At 45.7% G+C, this 24,493-nt stretch overlaps 1 protein-coding gene across 9 annotated transcripts in view; it reads left to right on the top strand.

Annotated features, from left to right (window-relative positions):
• Positions 1 to 24,493, top strand: part of DIP2C (DIP2 acetate--CoA ligase C (putative)) — a 1,026,208-nt gene that overhangs the window by 983,724 nt on the left and 17,991 nt on the right. For all 9 annotated transcript variants that reach the window (XM_078663289.1, XM_078663292.1, XM_078663288.1 and 6 more), the window contains 3 exons: positions 90 to 164; positions 1,772 to 1,946; positions 20,037 to 20,160. In XM_078663289.1, coding sequence (XP_078519415.1) covers positions 90 to 164; positions 1,772 to 1,946; positions 20,037 to 20,160 — 374 coding nt within the window. The remainder of the gene's footprint in view (positions 1 to 89; positions 165 to 1,771; positions 1,947 to 20,036; positions 20,161 to 24,493) is intronic.

Genomic DNA, 24,493 nt, shown 5'->3' with positions numbered 1-24,493 from the left:
AGAAGGTGGTCCAAATTGTTTTAGAATGAATTACTGTGAGTGGTGGCTTGTCCACTTTTTTCAAGTGAAAATTGTTTATCTTCTGTTAGATCCTGCCTGGAGTCCGAATCATCATTGCAAATCCAGAAACAAAGGGTCCCTTAGGAGATTCTCATCTTGGTGAGGTGAGTCAAAATCATCGTTATACTAGGCACAGTACAGACATGATGCATAGTTTGCACTCCGTGTGCAATATATCTTCGATTATACTGAATATCTTAATCAATGTGCTGAATCAACTTCCTTGACACAGTAATGAAATTAGCTTGCATTTTGGATACACTACATGTAACAATAGAATATCCTCTCTTATCAAGCCATGTAGGAGTTGTGTGACATTGCAGAGAAGAAGCCAACAGGTATAGATAGTACAGTGTGGTGTCATAGGATGTCAAAGTAACCAATATAGTCACATACGGTACAGTTACAGATAGTCTTCTTAAGAGAATATATTTATTTACTCTTTCTCTCTCACCCTTCTCTTAGGTAGAACAAATTGTTGTAGTAAAATATAGCATCTGTCACATGATACAGTCTTAATCCAACTCCTAACACCTCCATTGTATTGCTGGGATTTTATTAAACTGTATTAGCTTGCTCTTAGTTTATGTAGCCCACCACAACCTCCCAAAACAAATTAACTGTGGGTTATGTAAACAATCACAGCATCGTGAAGTCGGAGCTAAGTTGAAATCTCCTATGTGCCGATTAGAGAACTGTACTTTTACTAGTCGTTTGTTCTCTTGTTATCATAAAACAAGATTTGCTGTGATATGATGAGCTACTTAGTTTTGCTGTTAAGACTATTTTGCATGCATTTTGCCTTTCTACCCCTGGAGAAGTTATGATTATGATAGTCTAACTGTATTTTAATCAGTTCTAACTGTCTTTTCACTAGTGTTCCCTATGCTGTATAGATGAAATCATGTTAAAGTGGGTTTCCCTTATTATCCAATCGCTCCACACCAAACTACTGAGCAATAAATGGTAGCAGCAGAAGCACTATACGTCCCTAGGCAAGTTCTTGTTTGCCTAGTTTAGACAGAAACTCTGTAGAAACTGTAACAGATTAGCAAAAGTATTAGCTTGGCTACCGAAACGAGAATTCCTTAGACACCCTATTATGAGTATAAGAGTTAATACTGGGGCTCTGCAAACCACTTAGAATTTGTTTAATTGGATTTTTAAAGACCACCTCGAAACATTCATGTACTGCAGAAACAAGGCCATGGTATAAAGATCTAACCGATTGGATGTTTGCCAAAGAGATTTGCATGTCCATGATTAGGACAGAGAATAAATTGTCAGAAGATCTAGTTGATTAAAAGGCGCTGTCTTGTACATCTAACCCCTGCAGCAGAAATAAAGAGTGACTATGATCTTCCCTCTCCCCACCCTTACTGCCTACCTTCTGAGCGTTATGTTTATCTTTGAAACCGTACTATCTACGCTTGTAGTCAGCCAGAACTGAGAGTCTGCTGCATGTGGCAATGACACAGCAACCTGTGGCTCTGGACTTGACACCTTTTCTCATCCTATTTGTCTTATCTGCTTGTTTGGTTTAATTTCTTTCTCCTTCTACCTTGCCTTTTGTATCTCCCGTGCATTTCATTTATGTGTGTATTGTTTGTACTTGCTATTTCTTATTAAGGAAAAATACATAACTATTGAAACGTACAGTCCTGCAGTTAGACTACGATTGACACATGTATTTTTTTTTAATTATTTCAAGATTTGGGTTCACAGTGCCCACAACGCCAGTGGCTATTTCACAATTTATGGTGATGAATCCCTGCAGTCTGATCATTTCAACTCAAGGCTCAGCTTTGGAGACACCCAGACAATATGGGCACGAACTGGCTATCTGGGGTTCTTGAGGAGAACAGAACTTACAGATGCAAATGGAGGTGAGAACACATAGTTTTTATTATAAACTTTATTCGACAATTAAGTCATAAAAGTATACATAAAACCACAGTTTGCTATAAAAATTCCAATAAAATGTATACAATAAATATTTAAAAAGAGAATTAAACTACAAGAGACAATTGCAGAATATCAATTTACATAGTTAGATAAAATCCTAAAAAAACCATCAATATATATACAGTCCAGGGAAGTATTGCGCCAAGCTCATTTCAATAAAACAATCCACATTTTTACGGATAACTTATGGCTAATAAATCTTGTTGATCATACCTCGGCCTTAATTTGCTTTGGCCGAATTACCCATGCCCATCTAAGAAACTTGGCTACAGCAATAGCGATTGGGGGGCTGGGGTCTGTACATAGGATTCTTAAGGCCTCTTCGTGCCTGCAGGTACCAAGCAATTTACAAATAGGCTTAACCCACATAGATCTAGGGGCAACATACAGAGGACAAAAGAAAAGGAAGTGACTTAAAGACTCTTGTTCCTCCCCACACCTTGGACATTTATCATTATTGTTTTCTCCTGCCCATTTAGCTGTAAATGATCTTAATGGAAGGGAGCCAACTCTAAGTTGAAAATAGAGTTTACGGTCCTGCTGTTTCTCTATGGCATCCCAATATATTTCCAGCTTCGGTTGGGCCTTAAACTCCAGAAAGCGGCCTGTTAGATGTGAGGAAAGGCCCTTTGTACAAACTTCTAAATTGACCATCTCCCAATACTTTTCTTTCAGAATTTTCTTAGGAGGGAATGCAGCATTTGCCGGGTCGACCCATAGCTCCCTCATTCCCAGTCTAAATAACAAGGTCCTAATGGCCTTTGGCCAATGTATTTTTTGCGATGAAACTTTGGCAATTATCTCCTTCAGGCCCTGTGCATAATGCTGTAGTTCTTCTGTGGTCCTTATCCGTCGCCAATACAGTAATGGGCGTAAGCAGGCAAGGTCTTGGACCGCTTTTTCACCAAGGTCCCACATTAGAGGTAATAACGGGGTGCTTGTTGGAACGCTAGTGGCTTTTCGCAGAAATTCATTTTCTGCTAATGTCAGATTTCTTAAATTCTCAAAACCCCAAAGTTCAGCACCGTAAAGTGCCGAACTTACCACCTTCATTCCATATGCTTCTAATAATGGACTAATGGGCTTTGTTGCTGAAGAATTGAACCTTTTGAGAAGGATACCAGCCTGCTGGCAATGTTTTAGCACTGCAATGTCTAATTGGCTATTCCACCCCAGGTCTCTCTGAAGGGTTACCCCCAGGTAGGTAAAGGAATCAACCCGCTCCAGCGGTTATTCATTCATATATATCCTCCCTCTGAAAGGTCTAACAATCCCAGCAGGTTTACGGCCAGTAAGAATCATGAACTTTGTTTTTGCCGTATTTATTTCAAGACCCCTATCCAGGCAAAAGTCTTTAAAGAGCTTCAAGGCACGCTGGAGCCCACTTGGTGTTTTCGAAATTATCAGGGTATCGTCCGCAAACATGAGGATCGGTACCCGCTCACCAGACATCGCCGGGGCATCAGTCGGGCCAGGGAGAGGACGTTCGCCACCCCGTTCACAAAGAGTGAGAACAAGGTAGGCGCCATGACGCAACCCTGTCTCGCTCCACGGGGAAGGGTTCCGTAACCTCTCCCTGGCAACCCCACCGAACCCGAGCGAACGTATCTTCATGCAGGCGGACGATCAGGCTCAACAGTTCAGGTGCCATCCCTAGCCCGGCTAGCACTTGCCACAATTTGTTACGGGGAACCAGGTCAAAGGCTGCCCTTAAGTCGACAAAGACAGCATATAGGGTACCTTTCTCCAAGACCACAGTACGCCAATATAAGATGATGAACCGGAAGACCTGATCTATAGTACTGGTTTTTGGGCAGAAACCAGCCTGGAGATGACTCAGAATATTATCATCATCTATCCAGGACTGGATTTTACCCAAGACCAGCCGGCCCATAATTTTTTGGATCGAGTCAATCAGACTTATAGGCCTATAATTACCTGCTGACGACTTGTCCCCTTTTTTATACACCGGCACTATTTCTGCGCCTTTCTATGATTTGGGAACTTCCATCCCTTGGGCTATGGCGTTCACCAAATGCAGGATATAAATCCGCCAGCGACTTCTATTACTTAGAAATAGGTCGGCGGGGACATAATCCATGCCTGTGGCACGTCCCTCAGTGACTAAGTCGAGAGCCCTATCTACTTCTCTTACAGTGAAAGCAGCTTCGTTATAAAGGGTATGAGCAAACACCCCCTCACTAGTACCAGCTTGATTCTCGGCGTATTGGGGCTTAAAATAGTCAACCCATGAATTTCGGTCAACATTATTTTGGGGGCTCTCCCGATGCCCTCCCCTGTCCCATTTGAAGATATTCCAAAAAGCTTTGGGATCCTTAGCCATGCACGCCACTTTAAGGTCCTGCCACCTACTCTCTTCCCAAGCTTTTTTTGCTATATGTTGTTTATGCCTATAATTTGCACGGGCCCCCTTAATTTTACTAATATCTTTATCCTTTAGTGCTTGGCCCAGGTCTTCCCTAGCTTGGCGACAAGTGCCATCGTACCAGCTCACCACTTTTCTGGTTTGGGTTTTATGACCCAATCTAGGTTTACAAAAGCATGTTTTCAATTTAGAAAAAAATCTATCATGGGCCTCCAACAGGGGTTTATGCGGAAGTCCATGCAGTATGCCCTCCTCCATTTTTGCTATCACCCCTTCCAAATCTAACTCAATATCAGAAATAGTGTTTTGATGTTCTGCGACTTGAACCCACTTAAGGTGGCGTTCGTCATTAGACATTACCAAGTCTGGGAGAATGGGTCTCCTCGTTACCTCATCCACTTTATGTAAACCCAGATTAAATACCGCAGTCAAGGGATTGTGGTCACTCTCGATACGGGCCAATACCTCCATATCGAAGAGAGTAGGCCACAGCTTAAGAGGAACAAGTAAGTAATCAATGTTACTTGCCCTAACACCATTGTCAAAGGTTTCCTTACCCATCTTGTCCGACAATGTACGCCCATTGGCGGCCCTGAGCTGATTCCCCATACAGAGGCCCTTCATCTGTATTGCGGCCTCTGTCCATTTTCTTATGGGTTTAATATCAAGCTGAGGAACTCCCCACCTACCATCCTCATCCTCTGTTATGTGCATATCGTCTAAACCAAGAGGTTCGAAAGTGGTGTTAAAATCCCCTGCAACCAGTGGCTATATGTTTGGAGGAGTGGCCTGGAGTAAAATATCAAGCTCCGTTACGACATCAGATTTTCTACCCCCAGGGAGGCCCCTGGCATACACATTATAGATATCAATTTTTAAATTCGCTGGGAAGCTACACCTAACGGCAAGAATATCACTACTCGTCAGAGGGAGCAGTTGAGTGTGACATTTAAGGCTCTGCCTAACCCATATCACAAGCCCCCCATAGGACGCCCCTGGGGTTTTTTAACAGCAGGGACGAAAAAATTCAAATAGCCGACTTTGAACACCGGTTCGACCGCCCAAACCTCCTGAAAGAGGCAAATATCAAAACGGTCAATAAATTCCAACCAAGCAGGTGAATTAAGTTTGGTCCCCACTCCCGCCACATTCCATGAAATAAAAGATGTCTCGCATACTGGCCCATTAGATGGAATGACCAGTTCTCCCAACAGAGGAGAGGCACTAGGGTCATGGAGTACAGGGTCCTGATGTTCCAGTGTTCGGTCTTCTATGCCCACCTCTGCATCAGCTAAACATATACTATTTAGACCACCACCAACATTCCCTATATGCCTACTATCCAATGTAGTCACTTGCCCTATCCTCCTATCTACATCCTCCTTCAGTCCTCGGGCTTTAGTATACGAAGTGGGCCTTTGAGAAACATACTGTCAATCACAGTCCTCCAACCCCGACAAAGCCTGGAATCTATTAAACAGCCTTATGTTCCCCAATGGACAGGGATTTGGTGCTACTCCCAATGAAAAAATGTCCTTCTCAAGGGAAACAGAAACGGGGGGGGGGGGCATAAAAATAGGACAAGGGGAGTACTTGAATCCCAAGGGACTGATCATTTTGGGGCCAGTTACAGATGTGATTAACACACCTCGGGTCCCTAAAATTAATAATGATACAGTCCCCCGCCACCGTCTTACGTCCTCTTCCTATCCAATTTACTTTCCTGGCGAACAGGATTTCTGCCCGAATACTATTCGGCAGTGGGCGATACTTATTAAGCCAGAAGATACACTTATGTTTAAGGTCAAGGTGTGATTCCCGCTTCCCCTGTGCCACTGATGGGACCCCCACCAAAACTACCACAAAAGGATCTGATTGGGGGGGAGATCTATATTAGGTAGGGGGACTGTACTATGTCCCGTGGATAAAGACGGCAAATTATGCTGCCTTACTGGCAAGCTACTACCATCTTCCTGATGTAATCTATTACTCAGTACCGATGTCCCAGCCCCCAATAGGTTATGAGCCGGGGGTACAGCAATGGGTACAAAAATCGTCTGGATCGTACTATTGCTCTGTGCTATATTCCCAGCCCCTATCAAGATAGAAGGCGGGGGGGGGGTAGCAGAGGGCACCTTGTTGATAGACTGGCTAGAAGTAGAATTAGAACGAGCCCTTGAATCAGTTGAGCTATGACCTAAGGATGCTTTCGGCGGGCAAGTTGGAACGCTGTGCCTGAGTCCCACCTGTTTCTGAGCTGATGCCAGCGAGAGCTCAAGACACACCAATCTATTTTCAATAGAATCCAACCGCTCATGGATTGGATGACATATTTTCTTGAAAGTCCCCTTCAGTCTTTTCCAAAACAATGGACCCAAATCCAGATATGCATCCTCCCCTACAGATTCTGGGTGACTAATATGCCCTTCTTAATCAGATACTCCAGGCTGTATAGGGCTAGTAGCTGGCATAACCACAGAGGCCTCTGAGGGAGCAATGTTTTTTGCAATCTTTGCTTTTCTCCCCCGGCATGTGTTTGGGCCCCAGGACGCTTCCTTTTTGCAAGCGCCCCCCCCCCCTCCCATTCTGCTGGGCCAATCCTAATTTTGCTTGGCATGCAGAGCGAGTTTTGATATTAGGGGAAGGGGCTCCGCCTGCATCCCTATTAAGGTCCGTACCCCTGGGTGAGTTCTCACGTATATCAAGGATAATCGCTGGGTGAGGTGATAAGGATCTTGCCTCTACTCCCGACGCTGCTTGATATATATTGGCGACCTGGCCCTTGCCAGAGGTCCCAGAGAAGATCTCTTATCAAAGGTAGTGTCCAGAGATAGTCTCTTTTCTGTAAGTTCTATGTCCTTAGCCAATGCTGACGATACCCTAATAAGGAAGTTATCCAGAGTGCCCATTAATGTACCTCCAGTGGATTTCCTACCTATTGGGCCAATGTCCGGCGGGGTATCCATACTTGCTAGGGACAGGATATTACTTTGCGTGATTGGCTTACAATATAAGTCACACCTGAGCTATCTTAAAGATCACTGACCTTAAGCTACTGCAGCAGATATTAAGGGAGTGGCCCGTCCCATCCTTATATGGGCTTAAACGGGCCTGCCCTTGGCCCAGACTTGGCCCGGCACGTCCCGCGACGCGGGTGTCCAAGCGTTTAAATGCGCCTCCTGGCGCGTCACTTGTGCGCGCCGCCGCTTAGGATACCGGGAATTGCAGTCCCGGGGCGGCGGCGCAGATGTTGGTGGCGTACGCTGATGCTGGCCCGTGAAAATGGCCCCGCTGCACTTCTTGACTCTTGGCGGTATCAGCAAAGGTAGGTTTTGGCTCCCTCCGCTCCGCCGGTGTCCAAGCGTTTAAATGCGCCTCCTGGCGCGTCACTTGTGCGCGCCGCCGCTGAAGATACCGGAAATTGCAGTCACGGGGCGGCGGCGCAGATGTTGGTGGCGTCCGGTGGTACTGGCCCGTGAAAATGGCCCCGCTGCACTTCTTGACTCTTGGCGGTATCGGCGAAGGTAGGTTTTTATAATTTAATGTTGGGATTGGTGTGATTAGGGAAAATGTATCCAACTGCTCTGCCACTCAATACAGCAGTTACTCGTTAGGTTATTTATTTTGCACACTATCAAAAATGTTACACTTATAACTGTTTTTAGTGGCTTTATAATAAAACTGTTCTTGACTCTTACTGTAAACCAAGTTTTGATTTCCGTTTGTCTCCATTGTTGTATGCTTTACTTCTACCTTAAATTCTTTTTACTGAGTTTGCTTGCATATAGCACAACATTCAATTCTAAGAGTGTTTTGTAGCTCTAATTCTAATTTTAATTCTCGTAGATTTGATTCCCAGTTCATGTACTTGTTTAATTTGATTCATCCTTCCTGCTCCAGGCCTAAGGCTTTCTTTCCCCTGCTGAAACCTAGTCATGCATAAAAGCCGACCTTGGTGTTTTCTTCCCTTTAGGATGATAAGCTTCTTATCCTTGCCAATCCAGCAACCACCACTACGTTTAACCTCTGAGTCAGCAGGCTCTACTTTTTTTTTTTTTTTTTTTTTTTTTTTTTTTTTTTGAAAATCTTTTTATTAGCAAAGTTTCAGAGCAACAATAGAGTATAGACATGCTTATACAACATTAATGTTTAACTTCGTTGCACACGTATGCGGTTGCTCACATCAAGTATACAGGCATGATAAATTCGATTTTTCATTTTGTCGATGAATCATTTCAACTAACAAACCCCTTCCTTTCCCAACCCCACCCCCCACCCTGCGAGTTCCCACCCTTCACTCTCTAACTAGGCATATGATCTAAATATCGTTATGCGGGTCACACTTTAGTCATTTACACACAGGTAAGGCCAATATACAGCCCGGTTAGGCAGTGGAATGCGATAGACGGGTACGATCTACCCGTTTAGTCTCATAGTGCACCGCAGGTACTATTCGTGGTAGTGCATATGATGGGCGCAACCGCACCCCAAGTGGCTATTCACTAACATCCTCATCATCACTGTCAGTGCCAGCCTCGAAAACCCCTAATGTGGCAAACCATTCCAGTGATATAGGTGTCTTGCGGAGGCCCCTACTCTCTTCCCTTTGTAGTGCCTCGCCCTCAGCCTTACCCCAACGTACAACTTCCGCCCTCCACATGTCAGGGTTGGGCGGTTTCGATGACTTCCATCGCATCGTGATGGCACGCTTAGCCAACAAAAGGGCCAGATCCGAGAAGCGCGCCGCCACGGTCCTGGTGCGAGTCGATGGACCTAGCCCTAGGAGCATATGTTCAAGTGTAGGTGATCGGGTCAATGTACCTGCCTTCTCAAGTGAGCCATGTACAGTGGTCCAGAAATACCCCAGCTTGGGGCATTGCCACAACATGTGTACCAGAGACGCGTCGCCTGCATCACATCGGGGACAGCTGCTCTTGGATGCAGGGAACATCATATGTAAGCGGTGCGGTGTTAGGTAAGCTCTATGTAGCACCATCAATTGGATGAACTTGTATTTAGGATTTCTAGCCACCTTTCTGGGGAATTGCAATATGCGCTCCCATTCCTTATCCCTTAATGGCCTCCCAATATCCGCCTCCCAAGACGCTCTTAGTGGTGCCAGTGTAAGCGCCCTCCCCGATTTAATGCTAACAGTGAGCCACTTAGTTAGATGGCCGCCCGTCCCCATGAGGTAAAGCATAGTGACTAGAGGATTTGCAATGGGTTCCTGTCCGTCGGGTGACCAGATGTGCGAGATATAATGTCGGAGACCGGCATGCAGGAGAAATGAGCCGCCGGGTATGCCCTGCATGGTTTTGAAGTCTGCGAAGGACAACAAGTGCCCCCCCTCAAACAGGTCACCCACATGTGTCACACCCGCGTCATGCCAGGGCTCCAGCAGAGTCGTTGTAAGTGTGCCCGGGCCCAGTGGTATGCCCAGGAGTGGTATTGTGGGGGCATAAGGTGTCCCCGCGGACGTGTATTTCAAAGCCCTTCGCCAGAGTGTGATCGCCAGTTTGAGTAGGGGCGCAGTGTTTCTAGGCAGATCCGAGCCAGGTAGGAGCAGGAGGTGTATTCTCCCCTTAGCAAGGTCCTCTCGGGTCAGATTAATCTCGTGTAGATTGCGGCCCGCCACCCAGTAAGCCAACCATTGTAGTTGACAGGCATAATGATAAGCCCTAAAGTCCGGCAAGCCCATGCCTCCGGAGTTGGAGGGAAGTTGCAACTTAGCCAACCCTATACGCCTGCGGCCATGGCCCCACACAAGTTCCGTGAGCAGTGAGTCGAGGGTCTTGAATGTTACCGCTGGGATCTGAAACGGCAGGTTGGTGAAGTAATAGATAAGACGGGGCAACATCACCATTTTGGAAATTGCCACTCTGCCGGGTATGGAGAGCGGCAAAGTAAGCCAAAATTGAACTTGAGACTTCAGTGCTCTAATGGCCCTCCCCAGGTTGCCATCTATCATCATGTTCGCCTCTCTATATATCTGTATTCCCAGGTAACGGAAAGTGGTTTCCGCCATCTGGAATTCATGTGGGGCAAAAGACAGGGGGGTCGAATCACCCGCATCTACAAAGGCAAATCCGTAGGACTTAGACTCGCTGATGGTGAGGCCAGATATTTCACGAAACTCCTCAAAAACCCGGGAAATTGGGCCCAGTTCACCCCTCAAATCTCGGAGATATAAGATGATATCATCCGCGTATGCAGAAACAATGTGGTCCGTCCCATGCCGCCGTATACCGTAATGGGGGGCTAGCAGCCTAAGTCTGCAGAGCAATGGCTCGAGGGCAAGAACGAAGAGGAGGGGGGAAAGCGGGCAGCCCTGCCTGGTGCCTCTGGCAATTGCCATGGGGCCCGAGATTTGGTTGGAAGTGCGTACCCTCGCCGTGGGGATTGTGTATAATAATCTGACCCAAGCGAGGAATTCCGGTGGGATCCCATATTTTAATAATGTGGCAAACATATAGTCCCATCTCAGGGAATCAAAAGCCTGTCTTAAGTCCAGGGAGATGCATCCTTCGGAGGCCACGGCCGCATCGTTCCCAAGCATGAGCTGGGCCAATCGCCGAAGGTTCATGGCCGTATTACGGCCTGTGACAAAGCCGCATTGATCCTGATGGACCAAGTGTGGCACATATTGTACAAGCCTTGACGCCAGTATCTTGCTCAAAATTTTTGAGTCAGTATTAAGAAGGGACAGGGGTCTGTAATCGGCCAGCTGTAGACCTTCTTTGGCCGGTTTCAAGAGGGACGTAATCAGAGCCTGCATGGTTGATTGTGGCAGAGAGGCTGTGCGTAGAGCTTCCAGATAAACAATGTGTAGTCGCGGTGCCAGGAGGTCCATGTAGGTGGCGTAGAAGTCGGTTGGCAGGCCATCCGTTCCAGGGGCCTTACCCTTAGGGAGGGTTTTGATTGCCTGTCTGATTTCTGCCAATGTGATGGCACGCTTCAGGTCTTTATTCTGATCTGCAGTAAGCTGCGGGAGAACCAGTTCCGCCATGAAGGACACTAATGCGGGTTCGGACAGGGGTAGTGGGGGGCCATATAGCGCGGTATAGTAGTCTTTGAATGCTGTATTAATCCCCACTTGGGTGGTAGCCAGCTGGCCAGAGTGGTCCAAGACTCGCAGAATGGGTTGGCTGATCGGGGAGTCCCGCAGGATACGGGCAAGTAGGGGGCCGGCTCGGTCGGCCTGTGTGTGCTGCCTGTTCGTGTACTCCCTATAGTCAATAATTCGCAGCTCTTCTAGCAGCTCTGCATGCCTAATACGTGCCTCCTGCAGTGGTGAAAAGGGAACATTGGTACCCGCTGCCTCGTTCTCTAATGGCGCAAGTGAGCCCTCCACCTCCTTAAGCTGGCTAAGTACCTCCCGTTTCCTTCCCACCCTAGTAGTCATAGCAGCCCCCCTCAGGCATACTTTGAAAGTGTCCCACTCTACCTGTCGGGAGCTAGCCGTGCCCGCATTCGTGGAGAAGTAGGTTTCAATAGTGTCGGAGAGGGAGGACCGGAAGACCGAGTCCTCAAGGAGTTCAGGGTTTAGTCTCCAGGTCGGTATGGGGGCTAGCCTCCTACCCCATTGCCATGTGACCTCCACTGGGCTATGGTCCGAGAACGTTTTCCCCATGTGTTGTGTTTGGACAACCAATGCAGTAAGGGACCTCGAGCAGAACACATGATCGATTCTGGTGTGGAGCTGGTGGGGAGGGGAGAAAAAGGTGTATTCCCTGTCCGTGGGGTGAATGCTACGCCACACATCTGTCAAGTCCCAGCCCTCAGCCCAACTCGCAAGCGCAGCAGCTTGCTTCCTGCTCTCAGTAGCCAGTAATGGGGGGTGCGACCTATCCAGTAAGACATCAAGTACAGCATTAAAATCTCCCCCTACCACCCAGCGAAGGTCAGCCCAGTCTGCAAGCACCCCGTTGATACTGGACAGAAATCCCAACTGGTTCGTATTAGGCGAGTACATGCTTCCCACAACAATTTCCTCCCCATCCAACAGACCCCTCACAAACACATAGCGACCCTCCATATCCACCCGTTTTTCCAACAACTGGAAAGGAAGAGACCCACGCATCCAAATTGCGGCCCCCCTTGAGAATGCGGAATATGAGGTGGCATAGAGCTGTCCTCTCCACTTCTTTCGCAGTTTCACCGCTGCAGCAGCGTTCAAATGTGTTTCCTGTAAACAGGCAATTTGCGTCCCTCTCCGGTTGAGTTGTGCAAGGATTCTATGACGTTTATGCACTGATCCCAAGCCACGAACATTCCAGGTGCACAAGTGGAAATTATTAAGAGGTCCCATTCCCACCTGTGTAGTGTGTCAATGTGCAACAACTGGGTGACCCCACACATTCTGCTGTGCTGAAATAGAAGAGTGTCTCGCAAACAACAAACCCCCAAACAAAAAGGTCCCTGAGCCAACGTACCCAGGAGCCAAACCAAGGTGTCCAACTTGGGCACAACACAGTCAAGTACGTGTGCATACCGGGGGGTGGTTGACCTCCGACGGTTGGCACTGAACTGTCTGCGTGGGCGTGAAAGCCCACAATATGGTGGATCCCTGCACACTCAACCCACCCTATATGAGGGAAGGGATTTGGCATACGTTACCACTTGAAGGGAAGTAATTGTGTCGTGGCTCAGAACTCCGCCGCCATCTGTGCCGTGACCTTCGGAAAGAGTTGTAGGCTGTCAATTGAACCAGACACTTCAGTATGAGTGTCAGTGGTAACGGTGAGTCTGTCTCCGGATGCCTCCGCGTCGTGGGCGGCCAGGGCCGCCTCAGTGAGACGCCGATGCGTGGAAGATGACGTGGGGTCCGTCGCCTGTTGTCCAAGGGTATGCGCCGCTCCTGTTGCTCCATGAGATGAGTGTCGTCCAGGGCTGTGAGCGTCGTTTCGTCGTTCCGGTGAGCCCCTCCGGGCGTTGCCGTGATGGTCTGTGAACTGGTCCTGTGAAGTCGGCGGAGTCAGGGCGACCTCCATCCATTCAGACGCTTCCTCAGGCGAGTCAAAGAAGTGGGACTTGTTGTTATGCAGGATTTTTAGCCGAGCAGGGAACAAAAGGGCATATTTCATGTTCCTGTCCCGCAGCCTGCGTTTCACCCCCATGAAGGTGGACCTGGCTCGCTGTACAGTGGGTGTGAAATCAGGGTAGACCGAGATGGTCTTGTCTTCGAAGCGTATCGGCGCTTCCTCCCTCGCCGCCCGAAGGATAGTGTCACGATCTTTGAAATGGAGGAGACGAGCGATCAGTGGGCGCGGCGGTGCCCCAGCTAGTGGGGGCCGTGATGGCATCCTGTGCGCCCTCTCCACACTGTAGAGAGCAGTGAGATCCCTCTGGCCCACTAGCTTCCTTAGCCAATCCTCCACAAACTGTGTGGGGTCTCTCCCCTCGCTTCTCTCCGGAATGCCCAGGATGCGGACGTTGTTGCGGCGGGCCCGTCCTTCCGCCTCGTCCACTCTTCCCCACAGCTGCTTCAGTTGCTTCTCCACGTTTTCAAGTTTCGTGGAGTGTTCCGTTTGTTGCGGGATAATGTCGTCCAGCGCTATTTTCTGCTCCGCCACTCGATCCGCCAATTTATTGTGGTCCGCCTTAAGTAAGGATAGGCCAGTCGCCATATTGTCTATGCGCGATTCTAGTGCTTCGCGCGTCGCGCGTATTTCATTCAGTATCAGGTCTAGCTTGGCGTCTTGTGAGCCCTTACCGGTCGGCGGGATGATGTCCATATTGGAGGAGGCTAGGGGGTCCTCCGACCCCGTGGACTGCACATCCATGCGGGCGCCCTGGTCCTGAGGTCTGCCCCTCGGCCTGCCCATAGATCTTGTTAGCAGGGTGTCGCTGTAGTAGAGGCAGCCTCTCACCGTGGTCACTCTGTGTATATGGCAGTGGTTATGGCTCGACCACTATGTGCTGTGGAGAGGCAGATGTAGCGTAGATCTCAGGGCTGGCGAGGCAATGTAGCAGACCTAGACGAGGCGTCAATGCAGGGTGGGCCGGTGCGCCACTGGTGTCTTGGCGAGGTCCGCCGCGGCGGTGGGGGAGGCAATGGTGACGGGAACCAGACTGCTACAAAGCAAGGGTATCGTGGCTTCCGATAGCGCAGTCTGGTCCGGCCTATAGCGCTGTGAGAAGGCGTCAAAGCGCGAGGCACACCACCCCTGTACAGGCCCACACGCCCGTGGTCTGTTGGGTGCCAATATCTGTCGCCCCGCAGAACGGCTCTGATCCTCTGATTGGCGGAGCCGTGGTCAATGGGGGCAAGACTGCCAAGGTCCGAGGGTCTCCACTCAGCTCCCAAGCGGCGACAAGATGGCGCCAGTATTCACCTCAAATCCAGCCAGAACCGCTCCGCGGCGCTGATGTCCTATGTGGGACAATGGTAGCCTGCGGCGCCGGCTGCGCCGCGTTCTCCGCCCGGTCTAAGTATTTTAACCCGGTGGTGGTGACGCCGGAGCCCCGCTGAATACCTGGGCGGCTGGCGGACAGCGTGGAAGCGCTCCTGCGCCTCGGAGGGGCTGCGCAGCAGCGTAGGCAGTCCGTGTTGCAGCGGCTGAGGGGGGAGGGGGGGGGGGGGCAATGGAGCCTCAGCGGGGGTACCGCACCCTGTGGCACCGGCCCGTGAAGCGGCAGCAGGCCGATCCCGGGTCCCGATCGGACCACGAAGAAGGATGGGGGCAGGCCGGTCAGACCAGTCACTCGAGGCCGGGGCTTCACCTCGATCTGAAGGCCGCAACAGGGTCCGTCGGCAGAGCTTCCCACAGGAGTGGGCCTGGCGGGGTAACGAGGCACCGCTACACGCCGCTTCTCCCTGGAGACAACCTGGGCAGTAATCAGGTGGGTTGCAGGCAGGGGATCACAGGATAATCAGCTGGTGTTCAGGGCACAGGACGGAGCTGGCAAACTACACGTCCACCATCAACAGCTCCAGGCCACGCCCCCCCGTCAGCAGGCTCTACTTAACAGGATCCTGCCTCTGTTTCCACTGAAGCAAGTGATTCAGACAAAATCACTAGCATTAGTGTTCTTTTGTTGTACATGGGAGCCTATTTGTCATTGACCATTAGGCCAGTCATCAGTTGTACGTGATCCAGGACTATTCTCCTATATTTAGTCTTCGATGACCCTGGACAATCTCTGCTAGGGGAACCCTCTGGGTTCAGCTCCTCAGTGGGGCTGGTAGCGCCATAGGCCCCACTCAATTTCCTTACCCCTACTTTCCATTAAAGCAACTTTGCCAGACATGCTACGCACTCTTACCCACACATTATACTCCCAATCATCAGAAGGCACCTCATGGACTCAGTGAAAGTATTTAAAACTAGTAATTATTTAATCAATTGGGGTGTTAAGTGGTGGGTAAAAAAATCATAGATAATTATGCTTTTAATATGCCCTTCACATGGACCAATTATCTACCTAAGAATTTGATTTGCTTTCATTAATTTATCAGCCATGTCAGTGAATCATATGATGAGTATAAATGTTCAAGCAGTCCCCCTACTCTGATCTACAAATCATTATAATGTATATTTTACTCAAACTTGGTTTTATGTTAGCGTGCTAGCAAAACTACTGTTTATAGTATTGCTCTAGAGTATCTAGAACATTATTTGTATTTTTTTAGTTTTAGGCTACACGCCAATGACTGAGCCATATTGTGGTGTGAGAATGTCTGATCTCTTCTGACTTTGCATCTGATTATAGGAGCTGTGTCCAGAGAAAACTGTCCAGAGAATAGTGTGACTTTTTTGACTAAACCATTTAGGCACATCACTATGCAGGCACTTATGGATAATAGTTAACATCTTAAAATGCACTCTTGCTTTTGCAGTTACACAAAGTAGGGCTGGAATCAAACATGTGACTGTTTTGCTTGTGTGCACTTGAAATAAGCTGAATCCAGCTTGTGATTCTGGACACACGGAAGATGTGTTTGTTGAAAATGGGGAGTCTCCCCAAGAGGGCATTCATGTAGTACAGTTTAAAAATAATTAGGGCCTCAACAACAGTGGGCAGCGATTACAGAAGGTAGGGCTGTATGGATTTTCTGCAGTTTGAGGCAGCAGACCCTGACTCCTTTGTTGATATGAGGACAACATTGTCCACAGCCCACTCAACGCACAGATGTTTCACTAGATTTTAATACTTCAATAGGGTGAGCTGGCTTAGATAATAAGTAAAAGACAAAAGAAGATATTTAGAGCCCAGGCCCATTACCTCTTTCACTTTGTTCAAATTGACCCCCAATAATTCCTACTCCATGTTTCATCTTGATCAGACTCAAGCTAAACTTAACTGAAGAATCTGAAGTGTCTTGATACTTGATAAGTATGAAATTGTGTATAAGATGAAATAAGGGCCAACTGTTGAAGGGATGAAAGCAAAAGCAAGGATTTGCAGGTAAAATGGGAAGGAACCTAGCTTACCTGATTAGGTGCATTTCTTCAGGTAAGAGGCTAATCATCTCCATTTCAGGTCACAGGCTTCCAACACCATCTCAGCTCATTTAGACTGGGGTGAGTGATAAATGGTGTTGAGAGCAATCTACAAATATAGTATTAGCAGAAGGGAGAATTTCCTATGATCCTCAGAGGCCCGAAAATCAATACTACCAGTGCTGTCTCAATCCCTTGTCTTGGTTGCAAGCCAGGCTGGTAAGGGCCAAAAATGACATACTCTTCAAAATGTTTCAAGGATCTTAGCCAATGAGAACATACCCTTAAGAAGATGGTATTCTCTAAAGAGGGCTTTTCAAGTAATGGTGTCATTGCCTTTTTGAGAGTGGTTGGGACAACAGCAGAGGATAAAGAAGGAAATAGTAAAAGGAGATAAAATATGAGCATTGCCTGTTACTGCTGTCAGAGAATCGTCCTGTCTACAGTTAAACTTCGCGGTTTTCAGACTCTTGATGCATTCAGTGACATGACAGAAAAGAGTTGAAGAAACAGTGCCAGATTTGAAGAAACAATGCCAGATGGGTGGGAGCAAACTCTTTTCCAACAGGTACTCCCTGGGATTACAAATAGAGAGTTCAGAAAAATTCATTTTTTTTGATAAATGGGAATTGAATGCTTCGGATCCTAGGAGCTAACAGTCTCCAACTTTAATACTTTACAACACACAAAGTTCAGAACTTTCTGAAGCATCTCTTTAAGCAGCTACAATTTTATTAGAGAAGCTGTTTTTTTAAACATTTTCTTTCAATTGGTGGTAGAAGCCATGTCCCAAGAAACTGGTATGGAACTACAGAAGGGGAAATGTATTGGAAAGACGCTTTGAATTTACTTAAGCTTTGTTAATATACATTTTATCATTCTGCCTTCTTCTACTCTAAACTTGCTACAAACTGATTTCCTGAAGACTGACCTTTACAATGTGGTTCAGCAAACAATCTTACCAGGTATGAAGGAGAACATTTTAAATTAAACTCTCTGATAATCAAGATGCTAGTGGCAACTACCCTGTGCCACCAGGGAGTACATCTCCACCAGGGAGTACATCTCTAAACATACTGGTGTCCTGTCATTATTTCAGTAACTTACTATTGCTTTGACTTAACCTTACTTTTAACATTAGTAAATAAATAGTTTATATTTTTAAGATTACACTATATAATAATATACTTAATATTTACATTGAATTAGGTGGAATGTTATTTCTTGTATTTGAAATTTAATGTAATAAATGTTAAGTCAAAATATTTGATATTTGTTAGGCTCAATTTAGTGATAGGGTAAAGGTCGAGGTTCCCACTTTTATTTTTATTCTGTTTACTTAGAAACGTTTTCCATTGTTAGAGTTAGGACTCCCTGTTTTATTTTAATTATTTTCTTTAAATACTTTAAATAATTACAATCTAAATAATAGGATTCAGTTGTTTGCTTGAACTTAATTTCTCAATGTTGATGTGATTATGAATTTTACATATAGTTCTCTATTTCATATTTTAATTTCGTGTACTCTGATAATATTTGTAAGGTTTCCCTTTTTCTTTTAATTACACTTAAAGCATTTCAATCATAATATAATTAAATGACTTCTTTAAGGCTACACTGTTTTCTTTTAATTGAATGTATATTAGATTAATATTAAAGTGTCAAACTAAGGGATATTTGGAATGTAGGGGTTAAATATAACCATCAGATTTGATGGTAGGTCAAAGTGCAGGGATCTGGTGTAAAGATCATCTTAATGTTTTATATTAAGGGTCCAAGTATTAATAGGTTGAAATAATGCTACATAGAATATAATGGTGGGCAAACGAATAACCTACAATTAATTCAGGTTGTCAAGTAGTATCCAAGGAAAAAAATTATTTGCAGAACAGTAGTCTTGAGTTTCAACTGTGAGAGGTTGGTTCAGTCTTTTATTTTCTATTAGCCAGTCATATAAACATGGTAATCATTGGATTCACTGTGCCAACGGAGTAACTCTCCTTTTCAAGAGATGAAATCAAACATTAGACCAGGTTTAGTAACAACTGTAAAAAGAAATCTACTTATCCTATACATGTGTATCTTTCTGTCTACAATCATCCCAACGTTCCCCCTATTATGCTTAGTTATGGCATATTGGACAACCCTTATAATATGAGCAAGGGCAGAGTCTGATCATGTTTGGCTCTGCTTCAGAAATACAACAAAGAACTTGGGGCAGATGTACGACCGTTTGCAACCGCAAAACTGGTCAGCCCCATGTACAAACCATATGTTGCGAGTCGCTAACCTATTAGCGACTCGCAAAATATTGTTTGTAACTCGCTATTAGGAAGGAGCGTGCCAAGGCTGTCCCTTCCTAATAGTGAGTCTGATTGCAATGTACTATTGTTTTGCAACCGCATTTGCGGTCGCAAAACACTCAGTTTACCACCTACTTGAAGTAGGTGGTAAACCATTCACAAACGGGAAGAGGTCCCCAGGGGACCCCTTCCTCTTTGTGAATAGGTGTGCAAATATTTTTAAGAGCATACAGTGGTCCCAGGGACCAGTGCCTGCCCCTAAAAAATGAAACTGAAAAGTTTCATTTTTCTTTTTTAAATGCATCCCGTTTTCCTTTAATTAAAACGGCTGCATTAAAAAAAAAATAAAAAAAATGCTTTATTGAAAAAGAAGTCACAGACATGGTGGTCTGCTGACCCCAACAGTCCACCGTCCCTGTGAGTGCTAGCCATTCCCAATGGGGTGGCAAATTGCGCTTGCCTCATGAATATGGACGAGGCATGCAATTTGCGACCCTATTGGGAATCGCAAACAATGTCTGAGACACTGTTATACATTCAGATTAGCGAGTACCAAATTGCAAGTCGCAATTTTGCGTAGTTTGCGACTTGCTAACCTGAAAGGACGTACATCTGGCCCTAAATGATAAAGACTTTGCAGAGGAGTGATGTGCTGTTTAGTAGTCATTCTGCACAGAATTGAACAAGCTATGGGTTGATAGGCAATACACATATGCTGTATGATGGTTGATAAGTATTTTTGTAGAGTGCTAAGGTGTATTTAACAGGCAAGATGTGTAGTGAACATATATCAGTGTGTAATCAGTACAGTGCTTGAGAATGGTCACCGTGGAAATTACAGTGATTGCTGCCATCAAAAATGTTATCTTTCCATTGTAGAGCGACATGATGCCCTTTATGTCGTGGGTGCATTGGATGAGGCAATGGAGTTACGAGGCATGAGATATCATCCAATTGATATTGAAACATCGGTGATCAGGTCACATAAGAGTGTTACAGAGTGGTGAGTACTGTGTGCAAGCTGCAGGATAATGTGGGGAGGTGGGAGTTTTTCAAAGTTATTATTTCAGTTGCAGATTCCCAACAATTGGTGCTGGTAAACACTTGTCAAATGGTCCCACTATTATGACGGCAAGAAACTATAATGATCCATATCCTCCATTAGTGCCACTGCATCACCCAACATATTTGGATACATACGTGAACACAGAGTGGCCTTAGTGCAGTTTCCTCTTTAAAAGGCAGTTGCATAGTTGAGAATAATTATAACTCACTTTTTTTCATTTGAGAAATCACCATGGTACTCCTTGAATCTCGAAATTAAACATGACTAAAAGCATGGTTTGGGCAAAATAGGGAGTACAAATATTCTCAAATAACAATGCAGTCTCTAGAGGCTCTGAGATGAATTACCCTTCTGAAGAACTAAGTCCTCGTCTGAAATGTGTAGCTCTCCACTCCCTTTTAGGACCCATCCGATCACTTTATCCTATAACCGCTTACACCGAGAAATATCAAATTCATTTCTTTCTTGGGCTCCGTCAGATCTTCCCAAAGCCTATTATTTTGGATAAGAAGGATAAGAACGTGCTAAAGATGGACATTTCTTATCTTTTCTCTAGCAATTTGCTCTCATACTCTGACAGTGCCAGACCTCGTATATAAATCCTACACCAAAAAAGAGAGCATGAGGTCTGGTGCTTCTTCAGTGTTCACCTCCCACAAGTGTCCTTTGAGACTGCCTAGGCCTCCGAATAAGTACAGCTACACATATGGGAAAAGATGTCCTTCTCCCACTACCAAAGCTCTCTGAATTTATCAAGCTAAACCTTGATAGAGGTGCATCAGCTTTAATTCTCCATTTAGACTGGTCATCCAGGCAGTGTTTCTCTCGCCCTTCCTCTCTGATCCCAAACTTCAAGTGCGGGGTACCACAGGGCTACGCCCTAAGCCCTATGCTTTTCAATATCTGCTTCAAACCCTTAGCTAAGCTGGTGGAATTATGTTGTTTGAAGATATCATATGCTGATGACACGCAGCTCCTGCTCTCTTTTCAGGGAGAGGCTGTTAATGCCGTTAAGTCTTTAAAAAAATGCTGCAATGCAGTTGGCGCCTGGATGTGGCGAGAGCTACCGTAAGCACAATACCGATAAAAGACGTTCTCTTTTTTTGGCATGAGCAAGATCCCAGATCCACTTGGCTTGTGGCCGTCTGAGTTGGGGTTCACTCCTTCCCCTTCATCTTGTGTTAGAAATCTGGACATCAAATTCGGCTATGTAATTTCCCACAAGTCAAGTCGGTCTTGGCTAGCTGATTTGCCACACTATAATCTCTGAGAAGGATGCTACTCTTGGTGCCTATGACCTTCGATAAGTTGATTCTCCATACCCTTGTCACCGCCAAATTGGACTATGACAACAATCTTTACCTAGGACTGCCAGTATACCTTCTGCATTGACTGCAGATATCCAAAATGCCACCACGCGCCTCATTCTCAAGGTTCCAATGCAGCAATCCGTGTCTGCTCACGTTCACCAGCTACACTGGCTCACTGTGGCTAGGCGGAGCAGTTAATCTATAGAGCTTTTGAGAACAAAGGACCTCTATACCTGAGGTGCAGACTCCAGGCTTAACACCAGAATAGATCTCTCAGGTCTAATTTACAGAGGTTCCTTTACATTCCGGGAGTCGATAGGGCTAGGGGGGGGGGGAAGAGTCTTCACTTTCTTGGCAGCAAAATTGTGGAATTCGCTGCCGCCCAGTCTACGGCTTGCTCCCTCAGAAAGACTCTTCAGGAAAGGTTTAAACACCCACCTGTTTAGTGCATAGTCTGGGGCTCAGTTGCTTACTCTGTTCTTTAGGACAGTCCTTGTTTGCTAGCTCTGAGACGCTCCTCCTGGAGCAGCCAATCGCTCTACAAATGCAGTTGATGTTACGCACTTTGGAAGTCAAGTAAAACTAGGATTTCTGAACCAGTGGTTAAATCCGATGTAGCATTCTGGAACACATCATGCCCAAAACTTAATTTCTTTGTCATCTGCCTCCTTATGTCTTCCTGACTTTGTATCCCCAAGCAGTATTCATTCTTTGTAAACCTTGCTCTTCCATCTACCCCTTTGACATCCCTCTAACTTTAGTACAGTTAAACATTCAGTCAGAACATAAAACACATTTTAAGGTACTTCAGTCATAATGTTTGGCACGCTATTCATGTTGCTGGTGGTGGTAATCAGCATTGACTTAGGAGCAGGGTTCAGGCACAAAACTGGTATTGCTCACACACGTTTTTATAGTATTTCCCCTAAATTGAATCTTACCAAAAAGTGTCCAAATGTAAAGCATTGAAAAGTATTTGAACTAAATTGCTAACTCAATCTAACCATAAACTGATACCCTAGGCCTGTAGCCTAAAACAATTGACACCTAACTGTACCTCCTAAATCCTAATCCATTCCCTCCACCTAAACCTAACAACTTTCCAGTGCTTCTATACTGTTCTATTGGTGAATTGTGTTGGAATATATTTCTGTCCTTTAAATTAGGCTATTTGAAGGAAACTCCAACAAATTAGTTTGTGTTGCCCTTTCTTCACCACCACGTCTAATCGATTACAGTGCAGAGGCCATCAGTAAGGGCTCAGTTGTTACTGGTGCTGCAAAAGTGTACTTTACTAGGGGTACAAGATGCTACTGTGAAGATATTGCAATTCACCATAAAGAGACATATAGGACAGACTTCCCTCCCTCGAATATGAACCAGGACTGCAAGAGGAAAATTAAGTTTGAGGGTTTTGATTAATGCCAGTAACTATACATCAATGTATTTGTACCTAGGAAACTGTACGCAAAGTCTCGTATGGGTAAACCTCATTACCATACTAGTAGTTCATCCTCTGTTCTTAAAGTTTTCTACTAATGAACTCCATTTTAGGGTTTCCCTGAAACACAAGTAGTTTTGGTGTCACCCTTGATAGTCCTTTGTTACCATGGTACTGGGAGAGTCAACCTGCAGCTCAAATTTAAAACTCAAGTCTATTAGTCCTTCTATGCCATGTACTTCAGGGAGTGGATTGGGGTTGCTATCTTTAGAAAATGGTTCTTCAAGGCCGGATTATGTATTAACAACATTAGCTGTTGGGCAGCTGTCACAAGAGACCACAGTCCTATGTCCACTTTAGATTGCTTTGAAATTCTAGCCTTGTTTGTCAGTGCAACCAAATGTGAGTATGAAGATATGCATGGAATTTTTACTATTTTGTTGTTCTTCCTTGTGTCCATTCTTAGCATGTGATAGAAACCCACTAATGGAGACATATTATTATATAATTAGCAAAATTATCTATGTTTTTCATACTAGTTACAGATAAAATAATTTTGTTTAACTAATGCCCCCTCTCAATTGAAACCAGTATAAATTGGGTTTCCTTCAGGCGCACTGCTTTTGCTGGTATTCTGTCTCCCAAGAGGGACAAGTACTTTCTGTTGACTGCTCCTGCTTTAAGATGAAGTTGCCAATCGTACCTCTGTTTTCTTTCTTTTTCAGGACTGGGGTTGCTGGGAGCCCCTGCAGAGGGATAGTTGGCTGCTGGTAGTGGTTCTGACAAGTTATTTGAGGCTCTAGATGAATGTGGCACCATTACTCTTTTCATTGCCAACCTCTTAATCCGTACATAGGGGACATGGGCAAATACATCATCCCTGGATGCCGGTCACTTCTTGTCCAAGAGATTGGAATCTTAACCCCTCTTTGACATTCAGCCATACTCTGGTCATTCAGGGATAAGTGTGAGCGTTCCTGTATAAGGAAAGTGCGCGGAGGCCTTGACCGTTGAGAGAAGTGCAGTCTAGGCCACAAGTTTCTGTCTGCGGTTCCATTATAGCTTAATTCTCAAGTGTTAAATTGCCTTAACTATGATGATGGGTGATATACGTGTTTGCGATCTGAAGTTGTAGGCATGATAAGCATAGTAGTGATGGTTAAGGTTATACCATTGAATTAGCTTCTTTTTAACGAGTTTAGAGGTCTGGGTGACACCACAGCGGTGGTTATTACACAAGAGAAAAGGTTTGTTGGCCTGTATTTAAATCCTTGTTTTGAACAATACATTAATTATGCAAATTTCCGTTAACGGAATATCCAGGAGGTTATTGACCCGATTTAGGATTAAACCAAGACATAATTAAAGACTCCATGGGTCTGGATCAGGCTAGAAATATTCCATGGTTGAACTACATCTGTAACCTATCCAAAGATCTGGGCAGGCCTGAAATTTATGGAAACCATGATTCCTTACTTTCCATATCCAGAAAAGATCTTAAAGCATTGTGTCTGAATCA

Source organism: Lissotriton helveticus, chromosome 10 (assembly GCF_964261635.1).
Source record: "Lissotriton helveticus chromosome 10, aLisHel1.1, whole genome shotgun sequence".
NCBI lineage: Eukaryota > Metazoa > Chordata > Amphibia > Caudata > Salamandridae > Lissotriton > Lissotriton helveticus.
Note: the sequence above shows the minus strand (reverse complement) of the source record. Positions and strands in the feature narration are given on the sequence as shown.